Source organism: Strongylocentrotus purpuratus, unplaced genomic scaffold (genome assembly GCF_000002235.5).
Source record: "Strongylocentrotus purpuratus isolate Spur 01 unplaced genomic scaffold, Spur_5.0 spur5_scaffold_5, whole genome shotgun sequence".
Taxonomy (NCBI): domain Eukaryota; kingdom Metazoa; phylum Echinodermata; class Echinoidea; order Camarodonta; family Strongylocentrotidae; genus Strongylocentrotus; species Strongylocentrotus purpuratus.
Genome location: NW_022145611.1, coordinates 23299000 through 23323660, shown reverse-complemented (window position 1 = coordinate 23323660; position 24661 = coordinate 23299000). Strand labels below are relative to the sequence as shown.

The 24661-nt window shown below is 36.5% G+C and overlaps 1 protein-coding gene across 1 annotated transcript; it reads right to left on the bottom strand.

The window, feature by feature from the left end:
* Positions 1 to 2582: 2582 nt before the first annotated feature.
* Positions 2583 to 17666, bottom strand: LOC763678 (methionine synthase). The gene is made up of 14 exons (XM_030999137.1): positions 17655 to 17666; positions 15327 to 15416; positions 14847 to 14945; positions 14128 to 14283; positions 13479 to 13647; positions 12835 to 13037; positions 11926 to 12024; positions 11063 to 11135; positions 10524 to 10679; positions 9902 to 10098; positions 5906 to 6100; positions 4601 to 4702; positions 3971 to 4174; positions 2583 to 2907 (listed from the first exon to the last, which is right to left on the bottom strand). The coding sequence occupies exons 1-14, from the start codon at positions 17664 to 17666 to the stop codon at positions 2824 to 2826; spliced, it is 1839 nt and encodes a 612-aa protein (XP_030854997.1). The 3' UTR covers positions 2583 to 2823.
* Positions 17667 to 24661: the final 6995 nt, after the last annotated feature.

Genomic DNA, 24661 nt, shown 5'->3' with positions numbered 1-24661 from the left:
GGCTAATTATTTTTCATCTCAACATGATTGACCTGTGAAATAAATATTGGTTGTCATTTTAAAAAAAATAAAAAAAATTGTCATTCCAGATTTTTGTGGATAAAACTAGACCTGTATCAATAAATGCTAATTAGGCTTATCATACTACATCTTCTCATGAACTAATGTGTTGTCTTTAAAAAGTGATTTACAATGTTGCATTGCACCATTTCAGGCTTTCTAGATTGACAACGAAGTCCATATATCGTACATATGCTAAAGCTCATCATGCAATGACAATTGCATTACTTAAAAATAAAAATTGGGGTCATAAATGAATTCCTCGTCAAAGAGAAACCCTTGAGAAGAAGTATTATCCATGCTTTTAGGCTTCCTGGATTAAGATAAGCAACATAATTTGTTTGCATGTATGCTAAATAGATGATTATGCTAATTAGGCTACTAAAAAAATTACCCAAGGTTGCACAGATCTAGAACATGAATTAACAACATTGTACTTAAACTTTTCCAGGTCACGTACATATATGGTACCGTCTACTGGACTAGTTGGGTTCTTGGCAAGTTTAAAAAAAATATCAGTAAACCTGTGATACAAGGAATGCATCTAGCTAAAAGTCCTCTGAATTGGAAGGTTTAAATTTGGCAATATGAGCTTTTCATTGGCTTGCCCTTTGGGGGTTCCAATCATACCTTCCCAATGTCTTGCTTCTTCTAATTGTATACACTATCACACTCCTGGGGCAACATTATTGAAAAACTTCTATTCTGTAAAGTAATCAGTAAACCTGTGATAACCTGTTATATTGATTGTACTAGTAAACTAAGAATTGAGTATTCCCTCTCATTTTATGCAAAGTGCATGGACACTTCATTTCAAGCTTGTCCTGCATTTGATAGAAATTGTCAATAGACCAAAAATTACAATTGATGTAATTTGCAAAACAACTCCTTCCAATGTAATGCATCCTTTATAATATTGCCATCTTTTGAATTTTTTGATTCTCCTTGTTAATTTCAGTATGAATTTCTCTGCATAATGAGAGAGAATATAAATTATTTCTAAAAAATATACACTTATTAATTGCAACCTCAAATTAAGTTCATGATTAGACAATCCTAAATTGGTAAGAATTTATACCACTTTGAGAGGTTTGTGACAACATATCAAAGTACATAACGGGGTTATCTGATCGAATGAGTTTTATTGAATAGAATAATGGTTAATTATTGATCTGTACTACAGTTTTGAAGCCGTAAAACTGAACACATTTAGAAAATGGCACAAAGAAAATTGAGGATTTCATATATTAGCATTCAATTTTAACTTCTTTCATTCGAGCAGATTACCATGTTGTGAACTCATTGTAAAAGGCAATTAAAAACTTTAATGTATTATTTGGAATAATATTTTAAAATTATAAAAAAGCAAAATATCAAGGTTTTTTAAATCCCTGCAAGTCCAATTTACAAAATTGAAAACAAAGTTCATGATTCTCAATCATAAAATTACTTACAAAATAACATTTACAAAATAACAAATGACCAGGGACTCGTTTCACAAAGCATTTTTTCAATGACAAATGACAAAAATCAGTGACAAATCTGTTGGTAACCAATCAGAAGCAAGGATTTCAGTAGCGTATAACAACAACTGTCATTTGTCACTGATGACAAGTTTTGTGAAACGCCCCCTCCAGGAGTCTCTGTACATGCAACAAACGCTGCAAACCATGTCACCACAATCTTACGTAACTTTCTACTGGTCAGCTCTCCGTTTCAGCCAACTTAATTTCAGACTTAAATAGTTATAATAACAAATTAGTCTTCACACACATAAGCCCTGTTCACATCTACTAAAAGAACAATAGTACCGTAATATGAGGGTATTATTTATCTGAATACCCATGTAGGTAATACATTATTAATTCAAATTGCTGAACACTATATGGTGACCCAGTAAGCAAGGGACATTATTACCAGTTAAGTGGTCCAACGCTAAGCTTTCCCGCAACAAAAAATCTTTTATATTAAAAATGATAACAATTAAATCTGCCTGGTGTCGGTTAATACCAGATATTTCCTAGATCCTAGCAGGGAAAAGCAAAAAATTCACAATAAATTAATTTATATAGCACTCTTCCTCATTGAACAAAGAGCAAGATCCTGCATTATTACCTATACAAGGCATTTTGGCTGCAAAATAAAAAGCCATTTTCTGCACGCTACTCCAAAGACAAAACGAAGCAGGCAACATTTGCCATATTGCCCTCTTCTGGGTTTTCCCTGTAGTAAATAAGAGGGTAACATTTGACATATTCCACTCTTTCTTGTCAGTGCGCAGTATTGTGTACACACGGTAACAATTATTAAACGTCACAATTACATTTTCATACATTTTTATCTCTTGAAAAGATTAAGCGAAAAACATGCATACACGGTAAATACACAAGTAAAAAGCATGCTTGATATCAAAGTTGTATATCATTTGTAAAAAAATGCCTTGTATAGGTTATAACAGGGCCATCTTTCAGGGTACATCATAAGACCATCACTAAGACCATATAGAATATATAAAGAATATAATCTTAGCTTGGTCAATATTTCTTATGTACCCCTCGAGCCAAGTCAATATAATACAATTATTTTGTAGTACCCTTTAATAATATCTCCCATTAGCGTCAGTATATGCGACGATACCAACAACATTGCTAATTTACAGACGAGTGACAGGCATGAACATGGCAATAAAGAGCCTCTCCAATTTATATACCCATGTGGTTAGTAGACTTTAATGAATAAACCTTGTAGAGAGTACTGATGTCGTCAACAGTCGTAGGACAGGTTCGGTCGGAGCCACTTCTCTACGTCTTTCACTTCCATCTGCTTCCTAGCTGCATAGTCCTCAACCTAAATATATAAATAATAATAATAATAATAATAATATTCCGCTTTTATATAGCACCCAATAAATCGATACAACGATGTGTCTAAAGCGCTTTACAGGTATATTATTACAAAACCAAGGGTAATGAGGGAGAGAATGGTTTATTCCCCAGTTTAGAAAGAAATATAAAGTCAATTCAATCGTGATCTTTCTTGTACATATTCCTTTCCAGGACATTTCACTTCCTTTATACACTTTATCAATTTAAGTCTGTCCTTCTCAGGGAGAACAGTATTTAAACAAAATCTTACCCTAATAACTGCTCGGAAAGAAAGCAGAAAAATTAGTAATGCAGCAGATTGACGAGTATTTGAGCGATAAAAAAGTTATGAACTTTAGAAAACTGTTTTCACTACCGGTATACGTAAGGGAATTTCAAATTGGCTGAATGTCATTGTGAAGTAGTGGCAGACAATTCTCCCATTTGTTCCAACACACAGAATTACTAGAATGTTGATTTTTTTTAGAGGCCCTAATATACTACCTATAATAACATTTTAAAACACGCCCCGAAGTGGAGAAAAACAGAAATAAATGATAAACAACAGAAGAGTTGTCCATGACTGAATTACCAATTTGAGATTTGCACAGATTTAGTGTTTATCATATTTCAAACATTCATAACTTTTTTTATTATTGGTCTCATTTTTTCAAACTTCAGTCAGTTTTTCTTATATTTCTGCTTTCATACAAATTAACACATTACCTTTAATACTGATGAAGCTTCCATGGGTAAACAAAACATTATCATCACTTCTCCTAATTTCGTTGGTTGTAGGTTACGATAGCTCATACAAAATCAAACCTCTCCATTTAATTTCTGTGTATGTACAGAATGGTCATTGCGATAACTGAATGGGATATAACCAATTTGCCATTTTACATTCATATATTTATAGTGATCTCAGATTTTTCAAAAAAATCATAGCTTTCTCATTGTTTTTTTCTCCAAATTCTCTGTTTCCTTTCAGAGCAACTTGATGTAAGACTTCTCTTTCCCAAAACTATGAAATGTCTGAGACCTACCTGGTCTTTTGCAATCTTGCCGACACCAAAGTAGAAGGACTTGGGATGAGCGAAGTAGAGTCCTGACACAGAGGCGGCTGGGTCCATGGCCAGTGACTCGGTCAGATGAATACCTGTGCTGCTCTCAATGTCCATTAGCTTCCACATGCTCTCCTTCTCTGTATGGTCTGGCTGGGATGGGTAGCCTGCGGCTGGACGGATGCCCTATTGAATCAACATTATAAAAATAATTACTCTTGGTATAAAAAAATAAGGGCGCAGAAAACTATTTTACTGCCATTTCTTTTGGTACATCAAGGTCATTTTTACTCTAATTTTTTTTCCTGCCAAAGATGTGGCCTACAATCGTTTCTGAGCACAAACCTCTGCTTCCTCTAAATGATGGATTTTGTGTCTGTCATGCAATGACGCTCCAACAGGATTACTCCGGCCTTAGCCAAATAGCCAAATATGTAGAGTCCTAGCATATTGGGTACCCATTAGTGGCAAATTTGAGTTGTGTCTTGCCAAAGAACATTTGTGCCAGCATAGAATTCCAACTCTAAACCCTTTGATTGAGAGTCAAGTGGATGAACCCTGCGGGTGAATTCATTACACCTCTTATAACAATAATATACCACTTGATCTTACATCATAGTTGACCTTGTGTAGTTCATTGACCTCTAGGTTCTCAGTGTTACCGTAGCCCCACAGCTCCTTACGAACCCTCTCATGAAGCTCCTCAGCAAATGCCTGCAAGTGCAATAGAAACAAACAAAGTCAAGATTAAATATCTTTTAAATAATTTGATTATGTCAAATTTCATGTAAACATGTTCATCTCTGAATGCACATCATTTAATAATTATTATGGTAATAACAAATTTGTTTCATTATATGAAATGCATTAAATATATACATGACTGTCTCAACTAATAATATGAATGTCTAACTAAAATACTTCTTCAAATGACATGAAATACAAATTAGGAATATAGGATACTTCAAATTGTGACCAGCCCCATAACCAAACCTTCTATACTAATACATATACATTAATCATGGCCAATTTCTTTATACATCAATTAATTGAAAAATAGCTCAAAACACCCAAAATATCACCTACAGTGTGTTTGGGGATGTTCTACTTTGTATGGAATGGCAGGCTATCTACTCTGACATATTAGCATTGCCCTCTGAAATGCATCGCCCTCTGAAAAGCATTGCTCATAAAAACCTTACAACATCCCTACAGCCAGAACGCATTCAAGCAAAATGGCTGCACTGCACAAACATACACCATGCCTTGCCCTATCATAGTAGCAATGCACTCAGAAACACTCTACATTACAATAACAAAGACCCTGGCATGCCTTGCCCTAGATTGCTTAATACACAACCAACCTAACAATGCATTAAGAACTTAAGAAGCACTATACATTACAATGACAAAGACCTGTCATGATGCTGAATACCTAGTAATTTATTCATTTATTCAAACCCTCTCTGTCATAGTAATGAAGAAGTACCTGGCATGCAAAGCCCAAGCTGTTCCATGCCTTACAATCCAAGTAATTTATTCAGAACCTACCAGCCATAGCAATGTGAAAACACCTGGAAATGAATCACGATCATAATCCTCTTCTCCCTTTCACCCTATATTAAACACATGTATGACATTAAGGCTCACAATTGTTTTAATTTTCATCTAAAGTATGTCTGCTAGTCTATCAGCCAGAGTGCCGACAGACCCTTCTTTCTCTCTTTTCCCCTCCCTCTCTCTCTCTCTCCCTCCCTCTCTCTTTCTTTCTCCATTTCTCATTGTCTACTTTCCTCTTTTCTCTCCTACACTTTTCTCCCTTTCTCTCTCTCTTCCACAGCACACTGTGGAGACATCATAGATCAAACACATGTAGAATATATTGTCTTACATTCAAACAAAAACAATGTATCTCACCTCTGCAAGTCTATCAGCTAGAGCCTTGATCATGATGATGCTATAATCATCCATCTCCTCCTCAAACTGCCTGCACATCTCCTCTCTACCGAACCCCGCTGATACAGCAAAGCCACCCACGTAATCTGTGATGCCCGTCTCTTGGGGTGCAATGAAGTCTGACAGACAAGTGTAGTGTTCGCTCTCCTTCTCAGCCTGGACAATGGGGAAAATGGGTATATAGTTGATAAAAAATACATAAACAAGAATAATATTACTATCTGGTAAGCAGTCATAACAATAATAACAATAATATGGTAAAAAAGAATGGAATTAAGTGGGAATGGTTCTTTGTGTACTGTTTTGAGTTCTAAGTACTTCACCATCTTTGTCTAATTAATCAAATCATGTAAATCTTGAAGTGCCACGTTAGCTAAAATTTGTTTGTGTGGAGCTTAAAGGGTGTTAATCCATGTAAAAATATTTGAGCTTACACCCTTCCAACACCGGACAATTTTGCCTGTTCTTGTACCATTGATACCTATATATATATATATATATACTTTTAGTATAGGGTTGATGGCGTTTTCTAGAATCCTTCTCACGATTACAAAAAATGCATACATCATTGTGCCCCACAACTGTAGAATAATAATTTTTTTCCTCAATGCGAATTTGGTAGCAAAGAGCGATACAGGTTCGATACAGTGTGAGTTCAAGGAATACATATGGTTAGATGAGAAGGGAACCAGTGTTGAATATATCTCCTACATATTCTGAAAAAGTATTGGGTCAAGATAAAACTCTGTATCACTCTGGCAAGAAATGATAAAGACACACCTGTTGAGGAGTGTCAATGTTTTCTGTTTTCTTTTTGTCTTTTTATTCAAACTTTACTGTCATACAAGAATTAACAGTATTGCTCGTCAAGTACATAGCTGTTAGAGCTGTAAATGTCAGGTATTTAAAATCTGTTTTCAAGTCGAAAAGCAGCCCACATAGCACATCAGTGATTTATGCCAGCAGAAAAAGCTGGCATAAATACTAATAAACAAGGCCGGTAATACAGTTGAGAGTTGTAGGGTGTTTGTTATTATTGCAGGTGTAAATGTTGGTATGTAATGTCAACATTTGTTGACTGTAAAAGACTGTAGTGTATCTTGTACACTGGCCTTGTCTGCTCACTGCATCCACTAGACCACTCCGCACAGGCTGCTTATATAACCCCACCATCATGGTGTACACCTTTTTATTGGTTACTTCAAACCCATACCTGGCAACCTTTCACAGCCAAAATTAGCCACATCTCACAGCAATTAGAAATAAATGTTCTGTGTATGCCTTAACACATTAGTTTACATAAAAGGTGAGGAGTCTTAAGTTCATAAGATGAGTTTGAAGGCCCAAAATAGGAGTCTGTCCTTAATATTTGGAATGGTTAGCAGAGATGCAACCACTATACTGATGGAAGTTATGAATAAACATGTAAAAAACATGATTAAACATCAATTAGCAGAATAAATAAATATAAATGAGCAACCCAACTTGTGATGTACCCTCACTATGAACTTGACTGACAAAGAAAGCGGACAAAACATACAGATCTTCAGGTAGACAAAGGAACATCCCTTCACTGCTATTATGTAGAAATGTCAGGTGTCACATGCATATTCACCTTTTTACATTATAGCAGTGAAGGGATGTTCCTTTGTCTACCTGAGGAACTGTATATTTTGTCCGCTTTCTTTGTCAGTCATGTTCATAGTCCCTATAGACTATTTTGTAGTGGTATCTAGAGTTTTTACATCTTCATGCATCAATGCATGTTTTGAATCAGAGACAAAGAACATTTAGGGATGCATTCACCTGTTACAAGTCATTGTATTTCAAAAGTCAGAATGCAGATTACAAGCATTTATTGTTGCTATGCTGGACAAGCATCTGGCAAGCCTCTAGTAACCAATGCAGTAGATGCATACATGACATGTGCAATTATTTTGCATACATTTGTCAGCTTATTATGAATGACAGTATTTGTTATAAGTTACTGAAATCCTTGCTTCTGATTGGTTATCAGCAGATTTGTCACATCAAAAACCAATTTTGGCAGAATCGTGCTGGATATATATACACCAAATCTTGCTTTATTATTGTGATGAGTTATTTCACTTAAAGGTACTATGTCCCATTTGCAGGCCAAAAAAATGAAAAAGTTTAATTCCAACGGCAAATTGAAAGATAATAATAATTTAGAACTTTAGAACTTTAGAACTAATTTAGAATTTAGAACCTAAAAAGGGGGGGGGGGGGGTGAAAATGTCTTTAAGGTGGAAAATAACGACTATTAGTTGTCAAATCGACTTAAAGGACAAGTCCACTCGAAAAATAACTTACTTTCAATAAAAGCAGAAAAATCAGACAAAACAATCAAAACAAGTTTGAGCAAAATCGGATAACTAATAAGAAAGTTATGAATTTTTGAAAAGTATGTAAAACTATGGAACAATGAGAATCACAACACAAATTGCCAAGATGGTTATCAGTTTGTGACGTCATGTCCTCACTATTTATCAATTGCTCTATATGGTTTAATCCCATTAATTTCCCTTTTTATTCCCCAAAACTTGATTTCCAAATGCCTTTGCCCAGGTTACATGATTTGTATCATATTGCATGCATGACATTTCACAAAATCTTTTATGAACTTTAAAGAATTTATACTTTTTTCTGAATATTGTATATTCATAACTATTGATTTTTATGTAAATAGTTTATCAAAATTCACATTTTTCATGATTTAACTCAAAAAAATTACTCAACCAGTATATTAGTGCATCCACACAAAAACATATTAATATTAATCTAACTTGGATGCTGGTGTGAAGAAATAAGATTCTTAAGGAGAAAATAGGAAATTTATATCATCAATATAAAGAAAATAATTAGTGGATAGTGAGAACATGACGTCACAGATTCATGAGTGAGTTGCCAATTTGTCTAGTGATTTTTAAAGTGTTTTATGTCATTAAAAATTCATAACTTTCTTATTAGTTATCCGATTTTGCTCAGGCATTTTTTGATTGGTTAGTCTGATTTTTCTGCTTCTATTGAGTAAGTTATTTTTGGAGTGGACTTGGGCTTTAAGAGCTACAAACATGACATATTTATAATTCCTGCAAATTTCTACAGAATTTGATGTTGGCTGCAAAAGGGACATACCTGTAGTGTCTTTAACAGGTCAAAATAAGAATGAAATGAGTGAAAATAATTTTTAGGCATAACAAAACACAAAATGCACTACAATTTTGAGAGGGTGGTAATAATTACAATATTACTACTACAATACTCAACCTACTCCTCAATGGAACAGGTTTTCTAACAAAATTTAGCCTGTTTCTATCAATTTTAAGCCTTTGCAGCCATGACACCATTAGAATAAATTGCTGTAAAATTCATGTGATCCTAGTACATACTGTACCATAACACACAAAGCATAAACTATGTATAGGGGCTTTGGTTATGAACAAATATATAGGCAAATCCATGCTATCCTGTCCCATTCGTTCCCAACTATATGCAAGTTTCAAGGAACTTTATCTGATAAACTTGAATCACACAAAACATTCACACTTTCAATAATACTGTTTTTAATGTATACCTTAGACTAGCCCATTTATTTATTTTTTATCTCTAATTACCATTGTTCACACATTAAAAAGGTTTACTATTATGTCTGAACATGCCTTAAACATCTTGGCCCGAATTCACAAAGCAAGGTTTGAGCTCAGACCAAGGTTTGAGCTCAAACCTCCTTTTGTTCCGCCAAACCTCCTTTTGTTATTTACAAACCAGGTTTGTAAATAACAAAAGGAGGTTTGGCGGAACAAAAGGAGGTTTGAGCTCAAACCTTTGTCTGAGCTCAAACCTTGCTTTGTGAATTCGGGCCCACAGGTTTTCTAAACTCCCTATAAAAGTAACAATGAACTCTTTTGATAGAACATTCCATGGAAGGCTCACCTGTTGCCTGAGACCATAGAAGACTGCATCAGGTTTGCCACCGCTGGTCGTCTCACGGTCAGAGAAGACATGGATGTCATCCCCTACGCTATTGGCAGGGTAGAGACCCACAATACCGCTGGCTCGAAGCAGCTTTTGGTCCACAACCTTCTTCAGCATGTCCTGGGCATCATCATAGACCTTCTTTGCTTCCTCGCCTGTATAGAACAAACCCCCAAAATAAAAGGGTTGGTTGCATTATCACTGATGGCAATTAAATGAAATTGGTCTACGTAGATAAGGTACTGAATCTGAGAAAATATGCGCTGTAGCCTCATTAGCATAAATCACTAGGCAAGTGGATTTTTAACACTTCAAATAGTTGCCTGTGCTTCCTAGTTGGTCTTGCAAGATGAACATCATCCACTGAAAGTTTAAAGTTCATGCCATTTCAGTAAGGATCAACCAGGATTGAATGGTAAATGGTCAAAAGATGATGATAAAAATATGCCGTTCTTGCAAAGCGCATATCACATTATGATTATAACATCTCTATCAGCTTCCAAAGTACCTTGGAGATTATTAAGTTGCAACAACGGTTGGTAGAAAACCTAGGTAACCTGACTGTCAGTCAAAGACTTACCGACCAACTTATCATTGAAGATTTTGGGATAGCCTCTATTTGGATAGCGCCCCCTCAGTTGCCAGACATCAAAGAAAGGTTTCCAGTCAATATAAGGAACCAGAAGAGACAGGTCGTAGTCCTCATAAACCTTGGTTCCAATGAAAGATGGTTCAACTAAAAGCAAACAATAAATCATTGGAACCATCATGTACATGGCAAGAGTGGAAACAATCAAACAACAGAAAAATTCAAAATGTTATCATTGCATATTCTGAAAAGTGTAAATACTGTAAAAAATTGCTAATTTAGAATGCTCAAATGAATTTTGTTGTTGATTTGTTTAAACTTTAATAATGCAAAGTATAACTTCTTCTCTTTTTTTCATGCTTTTACTTACTTGCTTGAAAATAATAGAATAGAAGTCGTCACACAGATTTGTTTCATTTTATATGTCATAATAAATACTTTTTCATACTTTTTTGTAAGATGATTGATTTCATAATTAAATAAATTTCAGGAAAACTTAAAATACCCACATTTCTTAGTGAAAGACTTACCAGGCTCAAAGTTGCTCCAATCGATTTCAAACTTTCTCTTCCTGACTTCTGACAGAGAGAGATATTTCCTATCCTGTTAGATAAAAAAAGTAAAAAACAAAAAATACAAATATTCATTTTGATTTATGTCCATCTGCTAGGCATGATAACACCAACTTGGCAACAGCTTTACAGGCATAGCACACAAGATGATTAAGTTAGAAGAAATGACACACTTTAACAACAATTGTACCTGACACTCGAGGCTGATCGAAAGGTCATATGAAACATGGCCCTTGGGGCATCCTATTGATTACATAACATTCCTACACAGAGTAAATACATATCTGTGAATTTAATTCAGTCAGGACACAGCTACATTGTGCATGGCAGCCAAATTTCTAGAGCATCTGCATGAAATATTAATGACACTGGCTTGTATAATGTGGTTGGAAATGACAAGTGCAATGCACAACAGTATTATATCAACTAGTGATACACACTGATTTGGGCCTTAATTTGTCCAAAGGTGAACACTGATCAAAACTTTAAAGTACAATTTTTGAAATTCTGAAGAAAAATAAATCTTTAATTTCTCTGAAAAGATTAAACATCCTTCAAATTTTATCATACTTAAAATTCAGTCTGGTATCAGTTTTATTGTTTGAATTATCAAATATAAAATGTTAAATATCTCCATTTCCACACCTAGTTATATAAAATCACACATAGCTCCCTCATATTCTAGAACAGAGGTGACTACAGTTCAGCGTCACAAACTTTCTCTATCCTTCTTTAAAGATAAAATGCTTCTATGATCTCAATATATTCATTCTGCATTTCTCTGAACAAATGATATGGACAATGACCCAGTCTTTTCTTACCTTAAGGGAATCATAGTGATCTTCTCGGACCTCTTCATATTCTTCTTTGACTTCTTCCACATAGTCATCATACCGATCTTCATCAATCAATGATGAGCACTAGATATATTAAGTATGTGAGAAGAAGAAAGACAAATAATGCACCACTTGAGTTCAAAATTTACAAACATTTCACAGGTGAGTGTCCTACATTGCAGTTGAAATACGAGTCAGTAGGCATCTCACAAGTTGTTCTAATCTAACATCACTATTTCTAATCAAAATGGCGACTCCCTTGGGAAAATGGCTAGGAAATTAGAATCTGCAAACTTGGGAGATACTGGTTTTCCTTGCTAAATAATTAAATGCAAGTGATTTAAAGATATTTTCCGCTGACTGACATTTTTTACATTAGATTATCAGCTAATGTTTGTTCGGTTTCCTTCTCCTTTAAATAAAATGAGAAACTGCATCGTCATGGTCTACGGTACTCAGTGTTTTTTGTCCCACAAATAAAAAAGACTTTACATTGCATGGGCATTCCATTTTAGTGTTACGCACAGCTACTTTGGGTCACTTCAGTTCAGTTCATTAATTCAAAAATTCCATTAAAAATACAATTCAAACAGATAAAATGCAAATACATATACATTTACAAGTATGAGAGGGGGAAAAAAGGAGAAGAAAAGGAAAAAATGCTAAATATTATACAAAGAAATGGAGCTTAGAGGGTTGGTAGCAAAAGAACATTCAGGGTCCTGTCGAGGCACCAACCCTGAATGCTGTTACAAACAAACACCAGTTTTTAGGTAGCTTACCACCTATGAGCCATAAGATGAAAAAGAGTAGAAGTTATATTGATAAGACATACATGAAGACGCATAAATATGATTCTTATCAAACAATGGTAACATAATGTCTAGCACTCACCACCACAACACTCTTGGAAGCATCCAGAACATGGATGGTAGGTGAGGAGTAGCAAGGAGCAATCTTAACGGCTGTGTGCGTCTTGGATGTTGTGGCGCCCCCTATGAGAAGTGGGAGGGAGAAACCTAGTCTCTCCATCTCCTTGGCAACGTGGATCATCTCATCGAGCGAGGGTGTGATCAGGCCAGACAGTCCGACAATGTCTGTTTCACAATAGTGGATGAAAAGAAGTAAAAACATAGTCTAAGGCAATTGTTTTTCCTTAAACCTCTTGTGCATCCTGAATTACAAATTTGTAACTGCCTTTATATTTGCTGTCTCCTAAAATGAATCTTGGAAGAGTTTTTTTTTTTTTTAATATTCAATTATACATTTTTGCTAAATCATTGACCTCCATTACACAAGTGTATAACTAAAATACTTTGTTGAATGATCCCAACGTGCTTCTACATCTTTAAACGTCAAAATCTTCCTGTAAGGGGATTTTTTATGTATTTTACATGAGTTTCTTTATTAAAAACTTCTCAATATCACTACAAAAAATTGTACTCAAATACATTTATATCCATTTAACATGACCTTATCAAAACCATCTTAAGATCATTGAACAAATTTTGTTCAAATGCCCGAGGAGATTTGCTTACCAGCTTTTTCTTGAATAGCTGTCTGGAGGATTTTCTCACAAGGGGTCATGACCCCCAGGTCGATGACCCTGTAGTTATTGCAGCCTAGCACAACACCTACAATGTTCTTGCCGATGTCATGAACATCTCCCTTCACAGTGGCCAGGACTATGGTGCCATTGTTGAAGGCCTGGTTAGAAGAGGTCAAGGAAGAGAGGTCAAGGAATCAGTGTTGATAGAAATATTAAACATGGGAACAAATATGCAACGAACCTTTCAAAAATGGTTATTTCATGTTTTGAAAGAATCATGATGTGAAATAAGGAACGTTTGACATAAGCCTAATTGGATACCATAAGTATGAGTACCGGGAGAATTGGTGCATTTGCACAGCATTCAAAATATATTGTTAGTTGGTGTAAAATACTTTCTTTGGTGCTTGTTCACCTTTTGACATAAAAATAATGCCCCCTAAAGCTCATCAAACCTATAAGAAAATGTAAATTCATTATTGTTACTTTTTATCCGAGTACTGATAAATGATGCAAGCAATGATGATATATCAGAGTACAAATATGATACATATACCAGCAATATATTATAAGAATGTGTTACGTGTCACAGTTAACATCTCCCTCCTTCTTCTCTATGTCCAAATTCTGATCATTACCACTTCTTGTCCCGTTGCCTTCTGGGTTTCCTCCTTCTCTTTCTCCATGAATGGGATGAGGTGACCCACGGCTTTCTTCATGACCCTCGCTGACTTGATGACCTGAGGTAAGAACATCTTACCAGCACCAAACAGATCACCAACGATGCTCATACCCTGGGGGTAGATAGAATACATGTAAGTACAGGTTATTCAATGTGCAGATCCTGAATATCATTGCACTCTTTATATTCACTCTCAATAAATCAACATACATAAAATATATTTAAAACCAGAAAAACCACAATACAGAGCAATTAGACAAAAAACAAATGATGAGAAGGAGGGGTCCACATAAAGGAGCAAATAGCCTTAAAATTGACCCCTAAATTGGCAATACATACATAACCATTTTTTTTAAATAAGGAAAAGAAAATCCTTAAATGATCTTTACATGCCCCGAAACAAGTTGTCAAAAGAGAAGTAAAATGGTGAAATCCATGTTAATATTTCATTTTCTAGAATATCATTTGCTGGGAGTAGGATCCAATGTTTTGCTCTTGAATACAAATTTGTAATCCTTTCTTTGCCTCTTGAAGTCAGTCCAAACATTAAATTGATTCTTCTAGTAGACTAAATGCTGGGAGATTGCATTTCTATACATAACCTACAAATTAAAGGGTATCAAAAATTTTGTTTATATGTACATAAGCTATACCCATTTGGACTTTTGTTCTTACTTTCATGAGTGGTCCCTCAATGATATGTAGTGGTCTTTTATATCTCTCTGTATTCTGCCTTGCTTCTTCTGTATCTTCTACCGCATACTTGTCAATACCCTGTGTAGAGAGAGAGAGAAAGAAAGAAAAACTCTCACAATCAACAAGTTATTTTCAGCAGGTAACACTGATATATATATCTTAATAATCTCAAAAACAACTTCTACCTGGTATCACAGTTCAACTAGTATTCAAGATATGTTAAAACACATTTATTTCCTTTTTGTATCTAATCAATATAAAATCTATGTTTGCATTCAAATACATGAAGGAATGTTAAAATTTATGTTCATTACCATATTAGTAAAAATCAACTGCATTAATTGCAAACCCATCATATTTCCTGTACTTTTGAATAATTCTAGTAAATATTACACAAGATGTATGTGTTGGGTACTGCATGGACCCACCAGACAGAGAGAGAGCTTATAGGATATTTACCTTTACGAGAGAATACTCCAATCTATCCTCCACACTTTCCTTCCTCCATGACTCGTCCGCTACCGCTTTCTTCGCACCAGCCCCAAGGTTCTGTTAAGAGAGAATGAGACACAAAACAATATCTTATCATCATCATCATTATTGCAATCATCAAAATTATAATTTTATTAATTCCAATTAATTTTATTCCATTTGTCATATAAAAACATACAAAATTAAATTAAAACATTGGTATTTACAGAAAAGTAAAGAACATGCGAACAGCATAACAAAAGATGAACACAAAATACCATTATGTATAGAATGCGGAAACCGACAAGAAATTGCTGGTCCCTTATGAAATAATAAAGACTGTTACCCTTATTCATACACATAACACCCAACACCTGATTGCATATATATATACAAATAATAACATGCTATTCACATGAAACGTAATTTTGAGTATCTCTGCTTAAATGTATTTGAAGTTAGGCTTGATCATCACCCCCATCAAAATGCAACAGCATTACAATTATCTTTGCTATCATTATCATATCATAATCATGCATAGAATTGCATTACAAAGCTTTGAATGGTAAAGCCCCAAATTCTTTTCCTAAATTATTATCTTTTAAATCTCCTCATCCACATTCTAATAACCTCACAAAATAATAAAAGTAACACTAGGAAATTATGCCTTCAGTTGTGACGCACCAAAGTTTTGGAATAGCCGTACAATATATATAACAAGAACCCCATCTGTTGCATTCTTGAAAGCATTGTTGAAGATGCACTTAACTTCAAAATCTTTTAAACAGTTAAGCATCAAACTCATGGCATGTAGAGACATTTATTTTGATGAAACTAGCCTATTTAAATATTTGAATTTTTTAAGCCAAAATGCTGGACCACCCCGGCCCTTACCATTTCAGCCTGAAAGTGGCGTTTATTCGACTTTTAACAATATTGCCCCTACACCCCTTTCAAACGCATATGAGGGTCAGGGTCCATCTCATGGCATGTAGAGACATTTATTTTGAGGAAACTAGCCTATTTAAATATTTGAATTTTTCGGCCAAAATGCTGGACCACCCCGGACCTTAACATTTCGGCCTAAAAGTAGTGTTTATTCGACTTTTTACAATATTTGCCCCTACATCCCTTTCAAACGCATATGAGGGTCAGGGTCCATCTCATGGCATGTAGAGACATTTATTCTGAGGAAACTAGCCTATTCAAATATTTGAATTTTTTCAGCCAAAATGCTGGACCACCCCGGCCCTTAACATTTCGGCCTGAAAGTGGCGTTTATTCGACTTTTTACAATATTTGCCCCTACACCCCTTTCAAGCGCATATGAGGGTCAGGGTTGATCTCATGGCATGTAGAGACATTTATTTTGAGGAAACTAGTTTATTTAAATATTTGAATTTTTTCGGCCAAAATGCTGGACCACCCCGGACCTTACCATTTTGGCCTGAAAGTGGTGTTTATTCGACTTTTTACAATATTTGCCCCTACATCCCTTTCAAACGCATATGAGGGTCAGGTTCCATCTCATGGCATGTAGAGACATTTATTCTGAGAAAACTAGCCTATTTAAATTTTTGAATTTTTTTAGCCAAAATGCTGGACCAACCCGGCCCTTAACATTTCGGCCTAAAAGTGGTGTTTATTCGACTTTTTACAATATTTGCCCCTACACCCCTTTCAAACGCATATGAGGGTCAGGGTTGATCTCATGGCATGTAGAGACATTTATTTTGAGGAAACTAGCCTATTTAAATATTTGAATTTTTTCGGCCAAAATGCTGGACCACCCCGGACCTTAACATTTCGGCCTAAAAGTAGTGTTTATTCGACTTTTTACAATATTTGCCCCTACATCCCTTTCAAACGCATATGAGGGTCAGGTTCCATCTCATGGCATGTAGAGACATTTATTCTGAGAAAACTAGCCTATTTAAATTTTTGAATTTTTTCAGCCAAAATGCTGGACCACCCCGGCCCTTAACATTTCGGCCTGAAAGTGGCGTTTATTCGACTTTTTACAATATTTGCCCCTACACCCCTTTCAAGCGCATATGAGGGTCAGGGTTGATCTCATGGCATGTAGAGACATTTATTTTGAGGAAACTATAGTAGGAGACCAGCCTGTAGGTCCCGTGACCAATCTCGGGGAACAAAGGTTTGAAAGTGTTTTTGTGTTCCCTGATGAATACCGAACAATTTTGACTTGGGCTGCCCCCTTGAAAATCCCAGGCATTTTCGTGAGGGGTCAACAAAGGTCATACAGGGTAGAAATTAAAATATACTCCAATCGTGTCGATATGCATATCAAATTACTCGGCTGGTCATGAGGATTCAAAAATGTACAGTTTGCTATACCTCCGACCTTAAATGAGGGCGCTATGGTCAAAAACGTTGAAAGGTCAACACACTTTTGACTGGTGGTCAAATTCACCAACACAGTGAACCTTATCAAATTGTATATCAAACTACTCGTCTGGTCATGAGGATTCCAAAAATGTATAGTTTGTTATACCTCCGACCTTAAATGAGGGCGCTATGGTCAAAAAGGTCAATGCACTTTAGACTGGTGGTCAAATTCACCAACACAGTTAACATCATCCGATTTTAATGATTTTAGTGTCTAATAATATGTTTTCTGACACGGCAAAATTCAACTATACAACTTTCAAAAGTAAAAGTGCTTACCTTGACCATGTACATTCAAAATGGCTGCCGTTTCGGTGACAAACATATATAACTTCTTATCCATGGGTTTGAGGGAAATTTCAAGGTTATGGCAACCACTTTTGGTTTTAAAAGTTGCTTAGTTGAATTTTTTATGTCAGAAAACATATTATTAGACACTAAAATCATTAGAATCGGATGATGTTAACTGTGTTGGTGAATTTGACCACCAGTCTAAAGTGCATTGACCTTTTTGACCATAGCCCCTCATTTAAGGTCAGAGGTATAACAAACTATACATTTTTGTAATCCTTATGACCAGACGAGTAATTTAATTTGAAATTTGATAAGGTTAACCGTGTTGGTGAATTTGACCACCAGTCAAAAGTGTGTTGACCTTTCAACGTTTTTGACCATAGCGCCCTCATTTAAGGTCGGAGGTATAGCAAACTATACATTTTTTGAATTCTCATGACCAGACGAGTAATTTGATATGCATATCGACACGATTGGAATATATTTTAATTTCTACCCTGTATGACCTTTGTTGACCCCTCACGAAAATGCCTGGGATTTTCAAGGGGGCAGCCCAAGTCAAAATTGTTGGGTATTCATCAGGGAACACAAAAACACTTTCAAACCTTTGTTCCCCGAGATTGGTCACGGGACCTACAGGCTGGTCTCCTACTACTAGTTTATTTAAATATTTGAATTTTTTCGGCCAAAATGCTGGACCACCCCGGACCTTACCATTTTGGCCTGAAAGTGGTGTTTATTCGACTTTTTACAATATTTGCCCCTACATCCCTTTCAAACGCATATGAGGGTCAGGTTCCATCTCATGGCATGTAGAGACATTTATTCTGAGAAAACTAGCCTATTTAAATTTTTGAATTTTTTTAGCCAAAATGCTGGACCAACCCGGCCCTTAACATTTCGGCCTAAAAGTGGTGTTTATTCGACTTTTTACAATATTTGCCCCTACACCCCTTTCAAACGCATATGAGGGTCAGGGTTGATCTCATGGCATGTAGAGACATTTATTTTGAGGAAACTAGCCTATTTAAATATTTGAATTTTTTCGGCCAAAATGCTGGACCACCCCGGACCTTAACATTTCGGCCTAAAAGTAGTGTTTATTCGACTTTTTACAATATTTGCCCCTACATCCCTTTCAAACGCATATGAGGGTCAGGTTCCATCTCATGGCATGTAGAGACATTTATTCTGAGAAAACTAGCCTATTTAAATTTTTGAATTTTTTTAGCCAAAATGCTGGACCAACCGGCCCTTAACATTTCGGCCTAAAAGTGGTGTTTATTCGACTTTTTACAATATTTGCCCCTACACCCCTTTCAAACGCATATGAGGGTCAGGGTTGATCTCATGGCATGTAGAGACATTTATTTTGAGGAAACTAGCCTATTTAAATATTTGAATTTTTTCGGCCAAAATGCTGGACCACCCCGGACCTTAACATTTCGGCCTAAAAGTAGTGTTTATTCGACTTTTTACAATATTTGCCCCTACATCCCTTTCGAGCGCATATGAGGGTCAGGGTCCATCTCATGGCATGTAGAGACATTTATTCTGAGGAAACTAGCCTATTTCAATATTTGAATTTTTTCAGCCAAAATGCTGAACCACCCCGGCCCTTACCATTTCGGCCTGAAAATGGCGTTTATTCGACTTTTTACAATATTTGCCCCTACACCCCTTTCAAACGCATATGAGGGTCAAGGTTGATCTCATGGCATGTAGAGACATTTATTTTGAGGAAACTAGCCTATTTAAATATTTGAATTTTTTCAGCCAAAATGATGGACCACCCTGGCTTTTACCATTTCGACCTGAAAGTGGTGTTTATTCGACTTTTAACAATATTTGCCCCTACACCCCTTTCAAACGCATATGAGGGTCAGGGTCCATCTCATGGCATGAAGAGACATTTATTCTGAGGAAACTAGCCTATTTAAATATTTGAATTTTTTCAGCCAAAATGATGGACCACCCCGGCCCTTACCATTTCGGCCTGAAAGTGGTGCTTATTCGACTTTTTACAATATTTGCCCCTACACCCCTTTCAAACGCATATGAGGGTCAGGGTCAATCTCATGGCATGTAGAGACATTTATTCTGAGGAAACTAGCCTATTAAAATATTTGAATTTTTTCGGCCAAAATGCTGGACCACCCCGGCCCTTAACATTTCGGCCTAAAAGTGGTGTTTATCCGACTTTTTACAATATTTGCCCCTACATCTCTTTCAAACGCATATGAGGGTCAGGGTCAATCTCATGGCATGTAGAGACATTTATTCTGAGGAAACTAGCCTATTTAAATATTTGAATTTTTTCGGCCAAAAATGCTGGACCACCCCGGCCCTTAACATTTCGGCCTAAAAGTGGTGTTTATCCGACTTTTTACAATATTTGCCCCTACATCTCTTTCAAACGCATATGAGGGTCAGGTTCCATCTCATGGCATGTAGAGACATTTATTTTGAGGAAACTAGCCTATTTAAATATTTGATTTTTTTTAGCCAAAATGATGGACCACCCCGGCCCTTACCATTTCTGCCTGAATATGGCGTTTATTCGACTTTTTACAATATTTGCCCCTATACCCCTTTCAAACGCATATGAGGGTCAGGGTCCATCTCATGGCATGTAGAGACATTTATTTTGAGAAAACTAGCCTATTTAAATATTTGAATTTTTTCAGCCAAAATGCTGGACCACCCTGGCCCTTAACATTTCGGCCTAAAAGTAGTGTTTATTCGACTTTTTACAATATTTGCCCCTACATCCCTTTCGAACGCATATGAGGGTCAGGTTCCATCTCATGGCATGTAGAGACATTTATTTTGAGGAAACTAGCCTATTTAAATATTTGATTTTTTTTAGCCAAAATGATGGACCACCCCGGCCCTTACCATTTCTGCCTGAAAATGGCGTTTATTCGACTTTTTACAATATTTGCCCCTACACCCCTTTCGAACGCATATGAGGGTCAGGGTCCATCTCATGGCATGTAGAGACATTTATTCTGAGGAAACTAGCCTATTTCAATATTTGAATTTTTTCAGCCAAAATGCTGAACCACCCCGGCCCTTACCATTTCGGCCTGAAAATGGGCGTTTATTCGACTTTTTACAATATTTGCCCCTACACCCCTTTCAAACGCATATGAGGGTCAAGGTTGATCTCATGGCATGTAGAGACATTTATTTTGAGGAAACTAGCCTATTTAAATATTTGAATTTTTTCGGCCAAAATGCTGGACCACCCCGGACCTTACCATTTGGCCTGAAAGTGGTGTTTATTCGACTTTTTACAATATTTGCCCGTACATCCCTTTCAAACGCATATGAGGGTCAGGTTCCATCTCATGGCATGTAGAGACATTTATTTTGAGGAAACTAGCCTATTTAAATATTTGATTTTTTTTAGCCAAAATGATGGACCACCCCGGCCCTTACCATTTCTGCCTGAAAATGGCGTTTATTCGACTTTTTACAATATTTGCCCCTACACCCCTTTCAAACGCATATGAGGGTCAAGGTTGATCTCATGGCATGTAGAGACATTTATTTTGAGGAAACTAGCCTATTTAAATATTTGAATTTTTTCGGCCAAAATGCTGGACCACCCCGGACCTTACCATTTTGGCCTGAAAGTGGTGTTTATTCGACTTTTTACAATATTTGCCCGTACATCCCTTTCAAACGCATATGAGGGTCAGGTTCCATCTCATGGCATGTAGAGATATTTATTCTGAGAAAACTAGCCTATTTAAATATTTGAATTTTTTTAGCCAAAATGCTGGACCACCCGGCCCTTAACATTTCGGCCTGAAAGTGGCGTTTATTCGACTTTTTACAATATTTGCCTCTACACCCCTTTCAAACGCATATGAGGGTAAGGGTTGATCTCATGGCATGTAGAGACATTTATTTTGAGGAAACTAGCCTATTCAAATATTTGAATTTTTTCGGCCAAAATGCTGGACCACCCCGGACCTTACCATTTTGGCCTGAAAGTGGTGTTTATTCGACTTTTTACAATATTTGCCCGTACATCCCTTTCAAACGCATATGAGGGTCAGGTTCCATCTCATGGCATGTAGAGATATTTATTCTGAGAAAACTAGCCTATTTAAATATTTGAATTTTTTTAGCCAAAATGCTGGACCACCCCGGCCCTTAACATTTCGGCCTGAAAGTGGCGTTTATTCGACTTTTTACAATATTTGCCTCTACAACCCCTTTCAAACGCATATGAGGGTAAGGGTTGATCTCATGGCATGTAGAGACATTTATTTTGAGGAAACTAGCCTATTCAAATATTTGAATTTTTCGGCCAAAATGCTGGACCACCCCGGACCTTACATTTTGGCCTGAAAGTGGTGTTTATTCGACTTTTTACAATATTTTGCCCGTACATCCCTTTCAAACGCATATGAGGGTCAGGTTCCATCTCATGCATGTAGAGATATTTATTCTGAGAAAACTAGCCTATTTAAATATTTGAATTTTTTTAGCCAAATGCTGGACCACCCCGGCCCTTAAAAATTTCGGCCTGAAAGTGGCGTTTATTCGACTTTTTACAATATTTGCCTCTACACCCCTTTCAAAAGCATATGAGGGTAAGGGTTGATCTCATGGCATGTAGAGAACATTTATTTTGGAGGAAACTAGCCTATTCAATATTTGAAATTTTTTCGGCCAAAATGCTGGACCACCGGACCTTACATTTTGGCCTGAAAGTGGTGTTATTCGACTTTTACAATATTTGCCCCTACATCCCTTTCAAACGCATATGAGGGTCAGGTTCCATCTCATGGCATGTAGAGATATTTATTCTGAGAAAACTAGCCTATTTAAATATTTCAATTTTTTTTCAGCCAAAATGCGGACACCCCGGCCCTTAACATTTCGGCCTAAAAGTGGTGTTTATCACGACTTTTTACAATATTTGCCCCTATACCCCTTTCAAACGCATATGAGGGTCAGGGTCCATCTCACAGGCATGTAGAGATATTTATTTTGAGAAAACTAGCCTATTTAAATTTGAATTTTTTCAGCCAAAATGCTGGACACCCTGGCCCTTAACATTTCGGCCTAAAAGTAGGTTTATTCGACTTTTTACAATATTTGCCCTACATCCCTTTCGAACGCATATGAGGGTCAGGTTCCATCTCATGGCATGTAGAGACATTTATTTTGAGGAAACTAGCCTATTTAAATATTTGATTTTTTTTTAGCCCAAAATGATGGACCACCCCGGCCCTTACCATTTCTGCCTGAAAATGGCGTTTATTCGACTTTTACAATATTTGCCCCTACCCACCTTTCGAACGCATATGAGGGTCAAGGTCCATCTCATGGCATGTAGAGACATTTATTCTGAGGAAACTAGCCTATTTCAATATTTGAATTTTTTCAGCCAAAATGCTGAACCACCCCGGCCCTTACCATTTCGGCCTGAAAATGGCGTTTATTCGACTTTTTACAATATTTGCCCCTACACCCCTTTCAAACGATAATGAGGGTCAAGGTTGATCTCATGGCATGTAGAGACATTTATTTTGAGGAAACTAGCCTATTTAATATTTTGAATTTTTTCGGCCAAAATGCTGGACCACCCCGGACCTTACCATTTGGCCTGAAAGTGGTGTTATTCGACTTTTTACAATATTTGCCGTACATCGCTTTCAAACGCATATGAGGGTCAGGTTCCATCTCATGGCATGTAGAGATATTTATTCTGAGAAAAACTAGCCTATTTAAATATTTGAATTTTTTTAGCCAAAATGCTGGACCACCCCGGCCCTTAACATTCGGCCTGAATGAAAGTGGCGTTATTCGACTTTTTACAATATTTGCCCCTACACCCCTTTCAAATGCATATGAGGGTAAGGGTTGATCTCATGGCATGTAGAGACATTTATTTTGAGGAAACTAGCCTATTCAAATATTTGAATTTTTTCGGCCAAAATGCTGGACCACCCCGGACCTTACCATTTTGGCCTGAAAGTGGTGTTTATTTTGACTTTTACAATATTTGCCCCTACATCCCTTTCATACGCATATGAGGGTCAGGTTCCATCTCATGGCATGTAGAGATATTTATTCTGAGAAAACTAGCCTATTTAAATATTTCAATTTTTTTCAGCCAAAATGCTGGACACCCCGGCCCTTAACATTTCGGCCTAAAAAAGTGGTGTATTCGACTTTTTACAATATTTGCCCCTACACCCCTTCAAACGCATATGAGGGTCAGGTTCCATCTCATGCATGTAGAGATATTTATTCTGAGAAAAACTAGCCTATTTAAATATTTGAATTTTTTCGGCAAAAGCTGGACCACCCGGACCTTAACATTTCGGCCCAAAAGTAGTGTTTATTCGACTTTTTACAATATTTGCCCCTACATCTCTTTCAAACGCATATGAGGGTCAGGGTCCATCTCATGGCATGTAGAGACATTTATTTTGAGAAAAACTAGCCTATTTAAATATTTGAATTTTTTCGGCCAAAATCCTGGACCACCCCGGACCTTAACATTCGGCCTAAAAGTGGTGTTTATTCAACTTTTTACAATTTTGCCCCTACATCCCTTTCAAACGCATATGAGGTCAGGGTTGATCTCATGG